We start from the raw sequence: 16,197 nt of genomic DNA, 5'->3' as shown, positions 1-16,197 counted from the left end.
AAAAAAAAAAAAAAAAAAAGAAACAATTAAAAAAAGAAAACCAATAAAGAAAAAATATAAAAAGGAAAATATATATATATATTAGATAAACTAGTTAAAAAACGTTAAAAAAGAAAAGGGTAAAAGTTAAAAAAAATTTGGCAGAAGAAGAGAAAAAAAAATTGAATAAGAAAAAAAAATTAACTGCAAGGCTAAAGAATCATGGGGAGAAAGCCATGAGTTCCATGCTTTGCTTTCTCCTCCTCTGGAATTCCGCTGCTCTCCTTGGTATTGAAACTGCACTCCTTGGTAGGTGAACTTGGTCCTGGCTGGGTTTCTTGTTGATCTTCTGGGGGAGGGGCCTGTTGTAGTGATTCTCAAGTGTCTTTGCCCCAGGCGGAGTTGCACCGCCCTTACCCGGGGCCGGGCTGAGTGATCCGCTCGGGTTTGCTTTCGGGAGCTTTTGTTCCCTGAGCGCTTTCTGTAGAGTTCCGGAGGATGGGAATGAAGATGGCGGCCGCCCAGTCTCCGGCCCGGAGGAGCCGAGAGCTCTGGACCCCACTCCTCAGTGCGCCCTCAGAGAACAGCGCCCAATTACTCCCGTCACCCTGGCCTCCGGCCGCGCTCCGAGCTGACCAAGCCTTCGACCGGTTCAAGGTAACCCTGAGGTGAGAGTCACTCCTCGGCTCTGTCTCTGTAGCCGGCTTCCCCGTTCTAATACCTGTAAGCTCTGCGACACTCAGACACCCCCGATCCTTCTGTGACCCTGCGGGACCTGAGGCCACACTGACCCCGCGTGGGATTCACCCCGGTTCAGCCTCTGGAGCGATGTCCCTCAGCAGAACAGACTTTTAAAAGTCCTGATTTTGTGCTTCCTTGCTCCGCTGCTTGCCAGGGGCTGGCCCCTCCCCCCGCGGTCTATCTTCCCGTCGCTTTGGATTCACTTTTCCGCCAGTCTTACCTTTCAGAAAGTGGTTGATTTTCTGTTTCTAGAATTGCTGTTCTTCTTCTCTTCGATCTCCCATTGGATTTGTAGGTGTTTGCAATCTTTAGATAAGCTATCTAGCTGATCTCCTGCTACCTGAAGTAGTCTCAGCTGCTACTTCTCCGCCATCTTGACTCCTCCCCCTCAATCTGTTGCATTTCTATACACCAGTAATGAAGCAGCAGAAAAAGAAATCAAGGAATTGATCCCATTGACAATTATACCAAAAACCGTAAGTTAACCAGGAATGAACCTAACCAAAGAGGTAAAAGGTCTGTACTCTGAAAACTATAGAACACTTGAAAGAATGATGAAATGAATGAAAGAATTTGAAGAAGACCAAAGAAATGGAAAAACATTCCATGCTCATGGATTGGAAGAACAAACATTGTCAAAATGTCTGTACTACCCAAAGCAATCTACACATCTAATGCAATCCCTTTCAGAGTACCATCAGCATTTTTCACAGAGCTAGAACAAGCCATCTTAAAATTTTCAGGGAACTACAATAGACCCTGAATACCCAAAGCAATCCTGAAAAAGCAAAGCAAAGCTGGATGCATCACAATTATGAACTTTAAACTATATTACAAAGCTGTAGTCATCAAGACAGTATGGTACTGGCACAAAAACAGACACATAGATCAATGGAACAGAATAGAAAACCCAGAAATGGACCCACAACTCTATGGTCAACTAATCTTCAATAAAGGAGGAAAGAATATGCAATGGAAAAAAGACAGTTTCTTCAACACATGGTGTTGGGAAACTCGAGAGCAACATACAGAAGAATTAAACTGAACCACTTTCTTACACCACACACAAAAATAGATTCAAAATGGAAAGAAGACCTAAATGTGAGACCAGAAACCATCAAAATCCTAGAGGAGAACACAGGCAGCAACCTCTCTGCCACTGGCCGCAGCAACTTCTTACTAGACATGTCACCAGAGACAAGGGAAACAAAGGAAAAAATGAACTCTTGGGACTTCATCAAGATAAGAAGCTTCTGCATGGTAAAGGAAACAATCAACAAAACTAAAAGGCAGCCTACAGAATGGGAGAAGATATTTGCAAATGACATATTGGATAAAGGGTTACTATCCAAAATCTATAAAGAACTTATCAAACTCAACACCCAAAAAACAATCCAGTTAAGAAATGGGCAGAAGACATAAATAGACATTTTCCAAAGACATCCAGAAGGCTAACACACACGTGAAAAGATGCTCAACATCACTCATCATCAGGGAAATACTAATCAAAACCATGATGAGATACCGTCTCATTTTAATTAACAACAAGGGAACAACAAGGTTGGAGAAAGGGGAACCCTCTTACACTGTTGGTGGGAATGCGAATTGGTGCAGCCACTCTGGAAAATAGTATGGATGTTCCTCAAGAAATTAAAAATAGAACTACCCTATGACCCAGCAATTGCACTACTAGGTATTTATCTAAAGGATATAAAAAATACAGATTCAAAGGGGTGTGTGCACCCCAATGTTTATAACAACATTTTCAACAATAGCCAAACTATGGAAGAGCCCAAATGTCCAACAACTGATGAATAAAGAAGAGATGGGGTATATATATACAATGGAATATTACTCAGCCATCAAAAACAATGAAATCTTGCCATCTGTAATGATGTGGATAGAGCTAATGTATTATGCTAAGTGAAATAAGTCAATCAGAGAAAGACAAATACCATATGATTTCACTCATATGTGGAATTTAAGAAACAAAACAGATGAATATATGAATATATGGGAAAATAGAGAAGGAAACAAACCATAAGAAACTCAACCATAGAGAACAAACTGAGGATTGATGGAGGGAAGTGGGTAGGCAATGGGCTAGATGGGTGATGGGAATTAAGGAGGGTACTTGTTATGATGAGCACTGGGTGTTGTATGTAAGTGATGAATTGCTGAATTCTACTCCAGAAACCAATACTGCACTGTATGTTAACTAACTAGAATTTAAATAAAAATTAAAAAGACAAAAAATCAGAAGATTGAGAAAAAAAGGTAAAGAGATGAAAACAGGAAAGATAAAAATGAGAGAACCAGTGTAAGAGATCTAACTTCAGAATATTAGTTCCACAAAGAGTAACTGAGAAAATGGAGAGAAGGAAATGAAATGAAATAATTTGAGAGAATTTCCCAGAATTGAAGTGCATGAATTACCAGACTGAAACCACACATCAGGTGTCCTGTATACAATGGATAAAAGCAGACCTATCACAAGATATAGCACTGTAAAATTTTAGGACATTAAGTATAATAACCATAAAAAGATTCTATAATCTTCAAAAGAGAAAGGAGAGAAAAAGAAGATAAAGTGAGCGAGAGAAACCAAAACTCGGGAACACTTTGGCCTCCTCAACAGTAACACTGGAAGCAAGAAGAAAATGGAGCAATGCCTTCAAAACTATTCTAATTCTTCAAAAATTACTTCTAACCTAGAATTCTGTATTTAGACTAACTCATAATCCAGTAAGAGAAAAGACATGTGAATCTTAAGAAGTTTACCTTTTTTGCCCGTTTTTCAAGAAGCTACGGGGGGGTGTGACTATGCCAATATCATTAAATCTTCAAAGAGAATGTTGAGTTATTCTAACTCATACTTGATTTTATCTTGACCACATATTGATGAAGTTCCCAACTGCTTTGTTTCCTAGACCATTTTACCACACAAAAGTTCTTTGACCTACTATAAAAACCAGAAGAAAGCCATAGTGAAACCCAAGGCAGAAAATATAGTGTCTATTCCTTCTACTATGTTTCTGTGGGACCTATAGTAACCTGTCCATATTACAACCTGCCAGGGGTCCCAACTGCTGTGAGCCCTGTCTCTCCTTTATCCAGAAGGGACTCTTAGAACCTATCACTGAAGCAGAATTTGATAGGGACTCAGAGAGACTGCCCTGCTGACCTTCCCCTGTGGGCCTCTTGCCATTCCTTATAGAGGTGCCGCCCACATGACTCTCAGCCTCCACGGGTAGCAACAACCTGACCTCTTCATGAGAGGACATCATGCCAGCCAATACAGTGCTGGACATGTTTTGTCACGTGCCACTTGCTATAAGCATCAAGACAAGTGGACAGTGCTTGTAGTACGTTTTCTATTGGAATAATAATGGCTAACAAATAGCAGTTATTGTGAGCCAACCCTTGCTCTGAGATTCTTACAGATATAACTTTGCCTCCTTTATGTATACTATTATAGATAATAATAAACATGGGATTATCACAGGTGGCTTCCCTATGTACATTCCCCTTGGCCCTTATCATATACTCCATCTTTTCTCAACTTACTGTCTTCCTCTGAGAGCAGGCACAACCTGGGTGCAAATATTTTTCTTATCAGGTCTTGGAAAAGTCAGGCAGGGGAAGGGATTAATATTAATCATTTAAACTATTATCAGTGTATTTCTTCTGTATGGTCTTCTCCATGTTCCTTTGCTTAGACTGAATTTTCTAACTTCAACATTTTCCAGCCCAACGGGAATAAGCAGAAAACCTGACCAAAAAAGCATCTGCATTCTGATCAGACTCATAAATGGGTTTATAATAATCTTTTCCAAGAGGAAGGTAGAGTAGTTTTATTCAATTAGTCTAATAGCAAAGTAGGTGTGAGTGAACTCTGGTTTTCTATAATATAAATTAGTAAATAATATAGTTTAGCCTTACCTTTTTGTGAATATTTAGAATTCTGACCACTTCCCTATTCATCCAACTTCTTCCCCCTTGCAAACATATTCCATATCTAATGCTTTTATCTTAACTTTATTAATAGCTACTTCATGCCTTTATTTACCCTTCGGGGCTAATGTCCTTCTACTAGAGACTGAAACAGGAGGGAGAACTGTAATTTGAGGAACTGATCAATCTATTACCATGAATACAGAGTTGTGTTAATGGCAATTTCTTCCCTTATGTTTTTTTTTCACTTCACAGGATGTGACAAGCCCCTCTTAAATTATTCTCAATATAACTAGACCAATATTGCTTATTTGAGTCGATCTGATTGGAACTCAAGCTGACAAAGTGAGCTGACAGAAAAAAAATAATAATAATTTTGTTTTATTCTCCCTACCCTACAACAACGTCCAATACCAGATAATAATACCAACGGTGGTAACTACAACAATCATCATGCATGACCATGTGGAACAATCAATTTACATTTACTATTTCATTTAATCCCCACATCTATCCTGTTAAGAAAGGTACTATGGGCAATCCTAATTTTACTGATAAGAAAACTGAGGATCAGGGAGAGAGTCACCACACATCATACACGGTTAGAAGAAGCCAGGATTCAGACCCAGACTATGAACTCAAAGAGTGAACTCAAAGCATGAACTCACAGTCACTACACTCCATAATCTATGAGAACATACTTTTTTTTTTACTTCCAGAGAATTGTCACTTTGATCTACCCAATAGCAAAATGCAATCCTAAACAAACCTATCCTCACAAATCTTTTTATCCATTCCTAGCCTATCATTTCTTTAACATTCTTAGCCATGAAACTCCCATATACACAAATATTCTTCATAATTAATAGGGAAAAAATATTGAAGAGCAACTTGAAGCGATTCCAAAGGACACCATGAACTTCCATGGAGGGCGCGTGAAGATTTACCATTTCCTTTTCCTCCGACGAAGAGCGCAGGGTCCCGCAATCTCCTGATGCTGCCAGTCATCAAGGCATTGTCCATTTCTAGAATTCTTTAGACGGTGGTTAGGGTTCTCTTTACTATATATCCTCTTACTACTTCCCAGTACTATAGGTCTGGCACTCGTACCTGCGCATGCGCGTGCACAGGTGCGTGCGCATGTGCGTGCGTGCGTACATCCGGGCACAAGAGCTCTTTACTGGAAGGCTCATGGGAAAACAGCGTGGAAGAAAAACCCGAGGGCCAACCTACTCAAGTGTAAACGTACATCTGCACAGAGGCACCACCAGATCAAACAAGTAGACCGCGCTTTCAAGCTTTGCGGACGTGGACCTCAGCTCGTGTAAATAGGGCACACGCTCCTGTCACCAGGAGGTAGGCAGACACCACTAAAAGGCAAGCCCCTTGATTCACTTCACTGACCAAACAGAATCAAAGGTTTTGCCCCAACCAGCAAATGTAAAATATGTTTTGAGGCCCATGGCTCTGGTGAGCTGTCATATGAAATGAATTACCAAGGCTCAAAGGCGGGCTGTGAGAGAAACCGCGGTGGAGCCTCAGCCAACCTGGAGAGCCGGGAAGCCACTGTGCAGGGCAGACACAGTGCGAATTGTTGCTGGGCTGCACGTTAGTGCTACAACCACACCGCAGTGCCTCGTGAACTGGAAAACAGCAAAACGGTTCACAGTTCAAATGAGCTCTGGGAACTCAAGATCTTTCTGGAAAACCTGCTAAGCTTGGTGTGCATGCAGGTATTTCCGAACTCATCCGGCTCTAATTAAAATTCATATTTCCAGTCTGTGTTCACCCAAACAATGTTGAGTCAAACCACAAGAAAATCTGTTATCACTCAAATGGGTACATATTTTTCATACAACTGAAATATTATATAAAATCATGAACTGTTAGATATAAAAGTAAAAATTGAATGCAGACACCAATCCCCATGCTACCTTTATCTCACCTTCCCAGGGATGTGAAACATAGGTCACAGCTGCGTCGTCAGGGCATGTGCCTCGAGATCAAAGCCTTTGACTCTGGAGGAAGTATTCGTGTTAGCCTGATCCACGCTTTGTGCCCCTCCCCTTGTCCTCGTTCACGCCAACATTATAAAAAGTAATGTGTTTGAATGATGTTTTAAAGTGCTCTATGCAATTAACTTTGAAAGCAAGGGGGCTAGTTTTTCTTCAGTGTATGTATGAAACTCCCAATAAACTTAAGGTCTTTGGGTATGTTTGGGCGGGGGAGATTAAAAAGAGGAAAGTTTTTGAAAGGAACAAACACTTCAAAAAGGTAAACCTGAGGTGTTTTTCCCCCTTGTAATATGAAAAATGCTTTTATAGTTGGAAAATGTCTACAGATCATTTCTACCCAATTTGCATCTCACCTTCCCAAGAAAAGTACCCCCTTTCTGTAATTATTGCAAAGTATTACAAACTGCCCTCACCTTGCCCCGTGTGTTAGTGATTGGAAAACATATGCTGCTCTTTACTTTCTGTTAGCTGCCCCTCAAATGCAGAATTTTGCACCAAGTGTCTATTATGTGGATATTTCTATTCATTTTAAAACACTCCTCTGAGTGCCTTGGTTTGCTTACTATGCTCTTAAGAAAAACAAAAGCATATAATCCTGAGTCCGATTCAAAACCAAGACACATATATAGTACACGTTGTTCAGATAGTGGTTTGGCCAAGTAGCACATCCTTTTTCAATTTGTAAAGCAGCATTATCAACACAGCCTCTGGGTGTATTAACAAAGCAATGAGTAACATTCACTGACAGCTGTAAATAAAATGCAGGAAAACCAATAAATTCAGAAAGCAACATCACCAAAAGGGAGTCTCAGGAGTGCTTCTCAAATATCAAGCCATTCATACCCTGAGCGCACAGAAAATTCTACACTTCCAACACTATACCCTTGATTGAGAATGTTCCTGGCTAAGGAAAATGGGTAGAGCAGGATAAATTAACTAGTGATGAATAAATCACAGTGCCTGGCCCCTAGTGGGCTTGGTAGCTAATAAAATCATTTCACATGGTACGAGTGTGTTAGGTAACTCACAGGCCTGATGGCAGGGAATCACTCCAGGTACGTTAAAGGAAGCAACTCTCACTGCCTACCACAAGTACTGTTCTAAGACATCCTTTTCTCCTTTTATTTATTTTTAGTTTCACCTTTGCCTCTACTTTAGGCCTTTAAGATACTGGACTGCTGGGTTCTACTAGTTGAGCTTTTGGATTAAACATTTACTAACCACTATATGTGATGCAGAATGAAGCCTCATGGTTCATGCAAGAAACTGAGGCTAAATTAATTCCCCAAAGTTTGGTAGTCCTCTTCTTGCGTTCAGGACTAGAAGTTTCTCAGGTCCTAGAAAAAGTCATTTACAGAGTAGAGTCATAAAAAGGGTCCTGCATTGATTTAACATTCTGTTCTAACATAAAGCATGTGAATGCAAAAGAGATCCTGTCCTCTTGCAACATTTATCTTGCTGACTCCCGGCAGAGCCAACATGCTACAGGCTCGCTGTGAAACACCGAGATGCCAACAGCCTGCCCAACGTTATGACTGGTACATTTCACACTCACAGTTCATTAGTTTATGTAATATGAAATTATATAACTGGATTCAAGGGTTTGGGAATAAAGGCAACTGACTTGGAAAGCCAGAGGAGGGGGAACCACAGAGCAAAAACAAGATCTGAGGGATAATGGGCAAAATGCAGGTCCGGTTTGGGCAGGTATCAGGCCAAAGGGCTGCTTTCCCAGGGAACCATGTGAGGTGTGGTGGCAATGGCTGATGCCAGGTGAAGCCTGGGCCATTGGTGCCCAGAAGGCTCTACCGGAAATGAGGTGGGGACTGCAGCAAATGCTGACAGGGCTAGCCTGACCTTAGGGCCAAAATTCCTGCTTCCTCATTCCTCCCAAACTAACCAGGGCTAGGCTCCAGGGAATAGAAGCCAGAACCAGACGTTAGAACTGGCGAAATAATCACCATGATAATGAATACCACTTATGGAGCTCTCACTTTGTACCGAGCATGGGTTTTTGTGATTCAACTGCATAACCCGTATAAAGCCAAGCGGCCTCATGGTCTAGTCCTGACATGGAAATGCAGTCAGACACAAAAGCCTAGCAACCAAAGAGCAGTTGAAGTAATTTTAATCCTAGTTGCACTCTTTCTTGAAAACAGCACAATCGTGCACTGTTAAACTTCTTTAAAATCCTCTTATCTTTTTTTATACTCAGTACATCTGTCTCACCCTAAACTTGCTCCTAAAATAAGCCCCCCCCAATTCCAACTTTTCCAAACTTTAGTCAAAACAGGGTGAAGCTCTTCCCTCTCTCCACCTTCCTCCTTTCCTTCCCTACGTGTTGTTTCTTTCTCTCCTACAAGGAATCCTCCACCTTTCTGGTGTGAATTCTCCCTGCCTGTGCTTCTGCAGTTTTTCCTCTCTCACCTTGCATGGTCGGATCCAAACAAGGCTCAGGGAACAGTCAGACAAAATGGGAAGCAGAGAGCAGGGGAAGATCAAAGGATGTAAAGACAGGAAGAAGCAATGAATATAGGTGTTCACACATTTTTTTCACGGTCTCTATTACAATCTCACTCATCTTCACAAGAAGCCTCAGAGGCAGGTAATCCTCTTAAACTTAGAAGAAGATCGGGTTTAGAGGTTCAGTGAGTGGAAGTGTCAGGATACAAATCCAAGGAGCTATGACCTCAAAACCCAGCTCCTTGACTACTGTTTGCCTTTCCTAGAAAGCAGCTGAACTGCATAAGGCAAAGGTCTAGTTCCCTGCTCAGATAGCCTGGGTTCGCAGCTAGAATTCTATTTCACCTCTTGATAGATTTAAAAAATACCAGCAACAGAATCTACTGGAGGAGAGACCAAGGACCAGTGCCAAAGCAAGGCAGGCTGGCCTTGTGGGATAGATATTAGCTGGACTTGTTGGAACTGGCAATCTATGTTCCTCCAACTTGCTGAACAACATATACAGAGAACTTAGACATCAGAAAACCAATACATCCCATTTGCTTGTGGAAATCAAGCTTTTCATATAGCCTCAGGCTTTCCCTCATCCAGGGCCCAGAAAAGCATACAGGTAACCGCACATTACTCATTATAATGACATGTCTGTAATAAAAAATATAGTGGTAAATATTGTCTATTAAAGTGACTCAGGCTGTTGTAAGAGTTTAATGCTCTATTTATAAAACAATAGAATCAATGAGGGAACTTACGAATTCTTTTGAATCATCATATACTTGGGGGAAGGAAGAAGAAAATATATTATGTAAAATACATTATGTAAAGGAAGAAGAAAATACATTATGTAAAGAATTATTAATAATTTCTTTTAAAATCCTCAAGGGATTATGTAATTTACTCAAAAAATTGGAATGTTTTATTTTGATTAAAGAACCAATTTAAAGCTTGGAAAGCAGAATTGAAAGAAAAAAAGAGGTCCATCTGAGAATGGAGAAGTATTAATATCAGGCTCCCTTGGCGTCAAGAGTGGGACTGCTCTTTTTTATTGATTTTGTAATGATGCGAAGGAGCAAAATCTCCACATTTATAGCTCATACTCAATACTCAAGAGTGACAGAAGGTTATAAGGAGGGAGGTAGACAACTAAAATGTGTGCATGTGAAAAAAGAGTGGTGGGTGAAAGTCCATGTTAAGTATATATTTAGAAGAAATAGTCTAAGTTTCATACCTGCTTTAGCAGCTTTTATAGGACAGTACAATGAGGTATAAGCAAATAAGTTGATAAAAATATGGAATTATAGATCAAGAGTTAAAAGTTGCCAGCTAGAAAAGGGATTTAAGGGTGAGTTACAATACCAAGACATTTAAGCCACGTGTTACAGTAACCAAGGAGAGCTGGCTACTCTGTTCTTCCTTCTCATTATTTTTCCACTTTTGCTCTTTCTGCAGAGAGAGAGAGAATGAGAATATAAGTTAAATAAATGTGTTCATATGTTCATATGTTCATATGTTTGTGTGCATAAAATTGCCTAGGAATCTTATACCGACCTATGTTCCCATGGTCACATCCTGGACCTTGTCAATAACCAAGACAACTTTATCTGTAGATAAAATCTGTATCTTAAACTCCGGATAATCCATTCGCGGACTTTAATGTCCTATTTTTCAACTTCTTCTTGAGCTTCAATTCCGCTAACATTGTTTTCTCACTTCACAGAGATCTCCCTTTCTAATTCTTCCAGATGATCTCCCAGATTATCAATAGCTTTCTGTTTGTACTTCCCTTCTAGCCCAGCTCACACTACACGGCTATTCAAATGAACGGCAATCCTACAACATATTTCCTCCATCTTACACTTCAGTTACTGAGCAAAACACTCAGTATTGCTGTTAAAAGGTAAACTGAGGCATGCTTCAAACCAGGCAGTACCAAACTGAAAATGGTTAGGAGTGCTCCACCTCCAGGAGCTAGGGGAAGGTTTTTAATAAAGAAGATACAGAAGGAAAGCAAGGAAATTATTTGATTGGCAGGTAAGATAAGCAGTCACCTTATATGGGAGAGGCTCGTTGACTATTTGTAATTCATTGGCCTCAGGTTTCGTTTTCTTAGATTTAAGTGTGTTGACTCTGGGTTAGATTTTGGTTTGCTTACATCAACCATCAAAGCTTTAGAGCCACCTTGTCTAATGGCCTCCTTTTAAAATTACTTTAACAATGCAAAACTCCCAAGGCAGGAGCTCCCCCAAACAGCCCTCATTCCCTTACTCAGAAAAGAGTATTTCCTTTCTTGAATCTCAGAAAACTGATCATGTCTTATTCCCTTTGCTTCTCTAGAATTTCGCCGCTTGTTGGTGAACTTCACAATTTAGGACACTACTCTGGATGCAGTACGAATGATTGATTGGGGACCAGGCAAGAGAGGGTGCAAGGACAGTGGGGAGACTGCTGTAGGCTTTACAGGGGTGGTGACAATGAGTAAGTGTAGACAGTTGAATTGCAAAGATATGGTAATTGTTGGATGGAATGCAGGGGAGATGAGGTGGGAGTGAGTGTGAGGTGAGGAGTGAGTGTGAGGTGAGGAGATTTCTGGCTTGAGCAACTAAGTGGTGATATCTTCACTGATACAGGAGAATATTGGGGGGGGCGGAATCCCAGGTTTAGATAGAAAAAAAAAAAGAAATTTCACCTGTAACATATTAAATTCAAGACAGTTCTGAGGCTGTTTAGTGGAGATGTCTAATAAGCACTGGATATGAGGTGTGCTCTCCAGAAGAAGGTTCTGAGGTGAAGACATAAATTGAGAAGATGGCTCCATATAAATGATATTTGAAGGCAGGTAGTGAAAGAAACCCTTTAGGGAGAGAAAACAGAATGAAGACAGAAGAGGAATTTGTTCTAAGGAGCTTAACAATTTATGGAGGGGAGGAGGAGAAAGAACCATCCCTGAAGAGTCAGAAGATGAGGACAAATGGGTATAAGGATAGTGTGATATAAGAAACCAATGGCATAGACCATTTCAAAGAGGAGAAAATGATCAGTTATATCAAACATTGTTAAGGAGTCAAATAAGATGAGTAAAAAATGTCTACTGTTCTTGGCAAGATGAAAGTTTTTGATGACCTCGAGAGGGCTGTTTCAGTGGAGAGATGAAGTCAAAAGCCAACCTGGAGTGAGCTAAATAGAACTTATGACTGGATAGAGTGTCCAGAAAACACTTTAAAGAAGTCTGGCTAGGTGGCTCAACTGTTTTAAGCATCCACTTTTGATTTCTGCTCAGGTCACTCTCTCAGGGTGGTGAGATGGAGGCCTGCATGGGACTCCACACTGGGCATGCAGCCTGCTTAAGATTCTGTCTCCTCCTCCCACTGCCCCTCCCCGCCCTTTCTCTCTTAATAACAATTTTTTAAAAATAAAGAAATCTTGCTATGAAGAGAGGAAAAGGAATCACAGTGGTGGTGGGAACAGGGGGGTGGGGAGGTTAAGATACAAAGACATGGTTTAAATGATGACAGGAAGGAATCAGTAGAAGAGAGAGGTTAAAGATAAAGAAAGAAGGAACCGGTACATGGTTGTAAAATGTCCTAAAGAGAAGGAGACTGGATAGAGAACACAAGTGGTGTGGTGGACCTTGGGTAGTAGGAGAGAGACATCCATTATGACTGGAAGGAAGAAGAAAAAAGTGTGGTAAGATGCAGGTAGTGTTGCAGATTTGGCTGGAGTAATTCCTATCTGATGACTTCTATCAAGTTTATGAAGGAGCCCTTCCACATTATCTGTTGAGAATGGGAGCTTTAAGGAAGAGTTGAAGATTGGAGAAGAATGAAGAAGACTTGAAATAGGCCTTGACAAGGGTAAGAAAGTGACGTACTTAGAGAGAGACATATTGAAATTGTCGAGCAGTGATGAAAATCCAGTAGAGGTTGGATTTATATTGTATTCATCTGCCTGCCTCCAGGAGGGCTCAGTTATTGGTGGAGGAATGGGAGGAAGACAGAGCTGGGTTTATGCACAGTTACAGTTACAGTTTTGCCAGATGGATGTCATGAGGAGGTTTAAGACACTGGTAAGAGAATGCCAGTGAAAAGATGGACTAGGGAATCTAAACCGGTTCTTGAGGAGGAGAAGACAGGAGATGCTTAGAGAAAAAAATATACAGGCCAGTGGACTGGAGATCATGAAGAAAAAAAACAAGTAGGAGCTATTCAATGACTAAATCACAGAAGAAACAGTAGTCAGAGAGTTTGGAGATGGGACTTTGAGTGATGAAAAATAAGGACCAGGCTTTGACCCTAGAAGTAGGGTGCTGACGGGTGGTGAAGATCATGGACAATGAGGAGGTCAAGGACCTGAGAAGCCAGACATCCTTCAGTAACTCAATTTTATCAGGGTTTTCTTATCTATAACCTTCCAAATGTATATTTTTCCTTTCTTATTTCAACCATTAATCGACCTGGACATGATGTTAATGTATGAAGGGAGATTGCCATCTTTATTTTCTTCTATTTGGATAACCAGGTATCCTTGGGCCATTTGTTGAATGGTTTAACCCCCAAATGTCCTTCATATTCATTCTGGCTTCACTATGCCTGGGTCCTCCTGTATACAGTCCTCATCACCTCTGACCCAAAGGACTGCAGGATCCTTCAGTTCTTTTCTCTACATCCATACTCTGCATGGTGCTGTGAAAGTTATCTTTCTAAAATACAAACATGACCATGCCACTCTCCTGATTAAAGTGTTTAAATAACTTCTTTTTATTACCTACAGAATGAAAGTCCAACCCCTAATCCCGCCATATTTAAGAGGTTTCACAACATTTCTCTTTACAATATCTCTTTGCTTGTCGAGTCATCCTTCTTTTCTTTCACTATCAACATTTGTACCCAAATGGTACTGTGTAGAAAATATACAACTCAAATTAAATTTTCAAATCCTTTGTCAGAAGTACTCATCAGAATCATAAGTGATAGATTTTTAAAGTTCTAATTCATTTTTATGACATTTGGCATCCACTGTGTATCAGGCACAGTATGGTATCATAAATTTCCAGAGTTTACAATCAAAAGGACAGAAAACATTAATCCAAATATCTGTTTAAAAGGGAAGATATAGGGGTGCCCTGGCTGGCTCAGGTGGCAGAGTGTATGCAACTCTTGATCTCAGAGTCATGAGTTTGAGTACCTCGTTGGATGTAGAGATTACTTAAATAAATAAAGAACAAAACTTAAAAAGAATAAAAGGGAAGATACAAGGATAGTAACAGGCATTTGAGTAAACTGCTGGGAGAGTTCTGATGAGGGAGAAATAGCAATCTTATTTGAGGGAAATCAATAGAGGCTTTGTGGAAAATTTAACTAAGTTGTGAAAGATGGATAAAATTTAGAAAGTCAGAGAAGAGGCTGATAGAGACTTTTAGGAAGAGGGATGACATCAACAAAGGCAAAAGAAATGAGGAAGTGTGTGACCTTGGAGTACAGGATACAGCAAGAGAAAGATGCATGGCTAGAAAGGTAAACTGAGGCCAGAGCACAAATATCCTTTAAAGGACAAGTTAACAGACTGGGCTGTAGTTATTTAGCACTGGAAATCAATGAATTTAGGGAAATGACGTAATTAGGTTGTGACATGATCAGGTGGGTTGGAATACAGAGAAATTAAATCTAAGGGCACACCCTAATAGTCTAGGCATGGTATGCTGTTGGCTTGGCCTGGAGGCAGAAAAGCCAGAAAGAATGAATGCAAGAGAAATTTCAAAGCAGGATCCAGAGCAGTTAGATGGCCAAAAAAAAAAAAAGTGCTGGGGCACCTGGGTGGCCCAGTGGGTTAAGCCTCTGCCTTCAGCTCCTGTCATGATCCCGGGGTCCTAGGTGGCCCAGTGGGTTAAGCCTCTGCCTTCAGCTCCTGTCATGATCCCGGGGTCCTGGGATCAAGCCCTGCATCGGGCTCTTATCTCAGTGGGGGGGAGCCTGCTTCCCCCTCTCTCTCTGCCTGCCTCTCTCTCTCTCTCTGCCTACTTGTGATCTCTGTCAAATAAATAAATAAAATCTTAAAAAAAAAAAAAAAAAAGAGGGAGAAACAGGTCTAGCTCAGCTCCAAAAAATAAAAAGGTAAGTGTTTCAAGAGACTCCCTGCACCTGGTTAAGTACCATTTATATTTGCATTTGCCTAAAAGGAATTTCTTGTACTTTTTCTCTTTTGGTAACTTTTAAAAGACATTTAATATTGAAAATTGTTTTCAAAGCCTAACTTTATGCCTTGAGGTTAATTTAATTAATTAATTTATACTTGTTTCCCTTTTTGTCCTCTTTTCCATGTCACAGCTTCTGCTGGATATGGTTGGATCGCCAGACCAGGACCTCCAGGAAGCCGCTGCCGGTTGTATATCCAACATACGCAGACTGGCTCTTGCTACAGAAAAGGCAAGATACACTTGAAATGTGAACAGATGTTAACACCTACCAAATTTTATGTGACAGAGAACCAGGCAGTCCCATGGCCAGGGAGCCTAGACCAAGAAGCATTGACTAGCAAATGCTTTACAAGCAGATAAACATCTGGATGAAAACACAGGAACTAAAAAGGCAAAGGGTGCTATTCACCCACAAATTGCATAGGTATTTGTGTCCTGTTTAATATTTTAGGGATATGCCATATAAGGAAATGTAAAACCAATAAATTTGTGATAATTTTCCAAGAATTTGGGAACATATGTATACAATGCATATACTTATTTGGGGGATACTTTTGTATTTGTGATGATTTTAATAAAAGATACGGCTTTCCCAGTGTGCAGTTCGTCATTCGAGCATGTCTTAAGAATTCCCCTTCTGTTAAACCTATCTGACTGCTCTGTCATTATGGTTTTGTCTGTTTGATCACTTGCAACCCACGGGAGAGCGTTAAGGATATGTGCTGATTTCACGAACTGTGATTAAATAGAATTTAGAGTCAAGCAGTGGGACCTAGAGAGATCATCCTGAGGTCATCCTATCAAACATTGGAGAAGATAATGTGACTGTTACTGTACCAGATAATGCAAATCACAAAA

At 40.5% G+C, this 16,197-nt stretch overlaps 1 protein-coding gene across 1 annotated transcript in view; it reads left to right on the top strand.

Annotated features, from left to right (window-relative positions):
• Positions 1 to 15,879, top strand: part of ARMC4 (armadillo repeat containing 4) — a 195,898-nt gene extending 180,019 nt beyond the window's left edge. Inside the window, exon 19 of the mRNA XM_032847139.1 lies at positions 15,470 to 15,879. Within this exon, the coding sequence (XP_032703030.1) occupies positions 15,470 to 15,583 (114 nt within the window). The 3' untranslated portion in view covers positions 15,584 to 15,879. The remainder of the gene's footprint in view (positions 1 to 15,469) is intronic.
• Positions 15,880 to 16,197: the final 318 nt, after the last annotated feature.

The sequence above is a fragment of the Lontra canadensis genome, unplaced genomic scaffold, assembly GCF_010015895.1.
Source record: "Lontra canadensis isolate GAN:19392208 unplaced genomic scaffold, GSC_riverotter_1.0 scaffold185, whole genome shotgun sequence".
In the NCBI taxonomy this organism is placed as follows: domain Eukaryota; kingdom Metazoa; phylum Chordata; class Mammalia; order Carnivora; family Mustelidae; genus Lontra; species Lontra canadensis.
The sequence above is the reverse complement of the archived record's forward strand: the minus strand, read 5'-3'. Positions and strand labels throughout refer to the sequence as shown.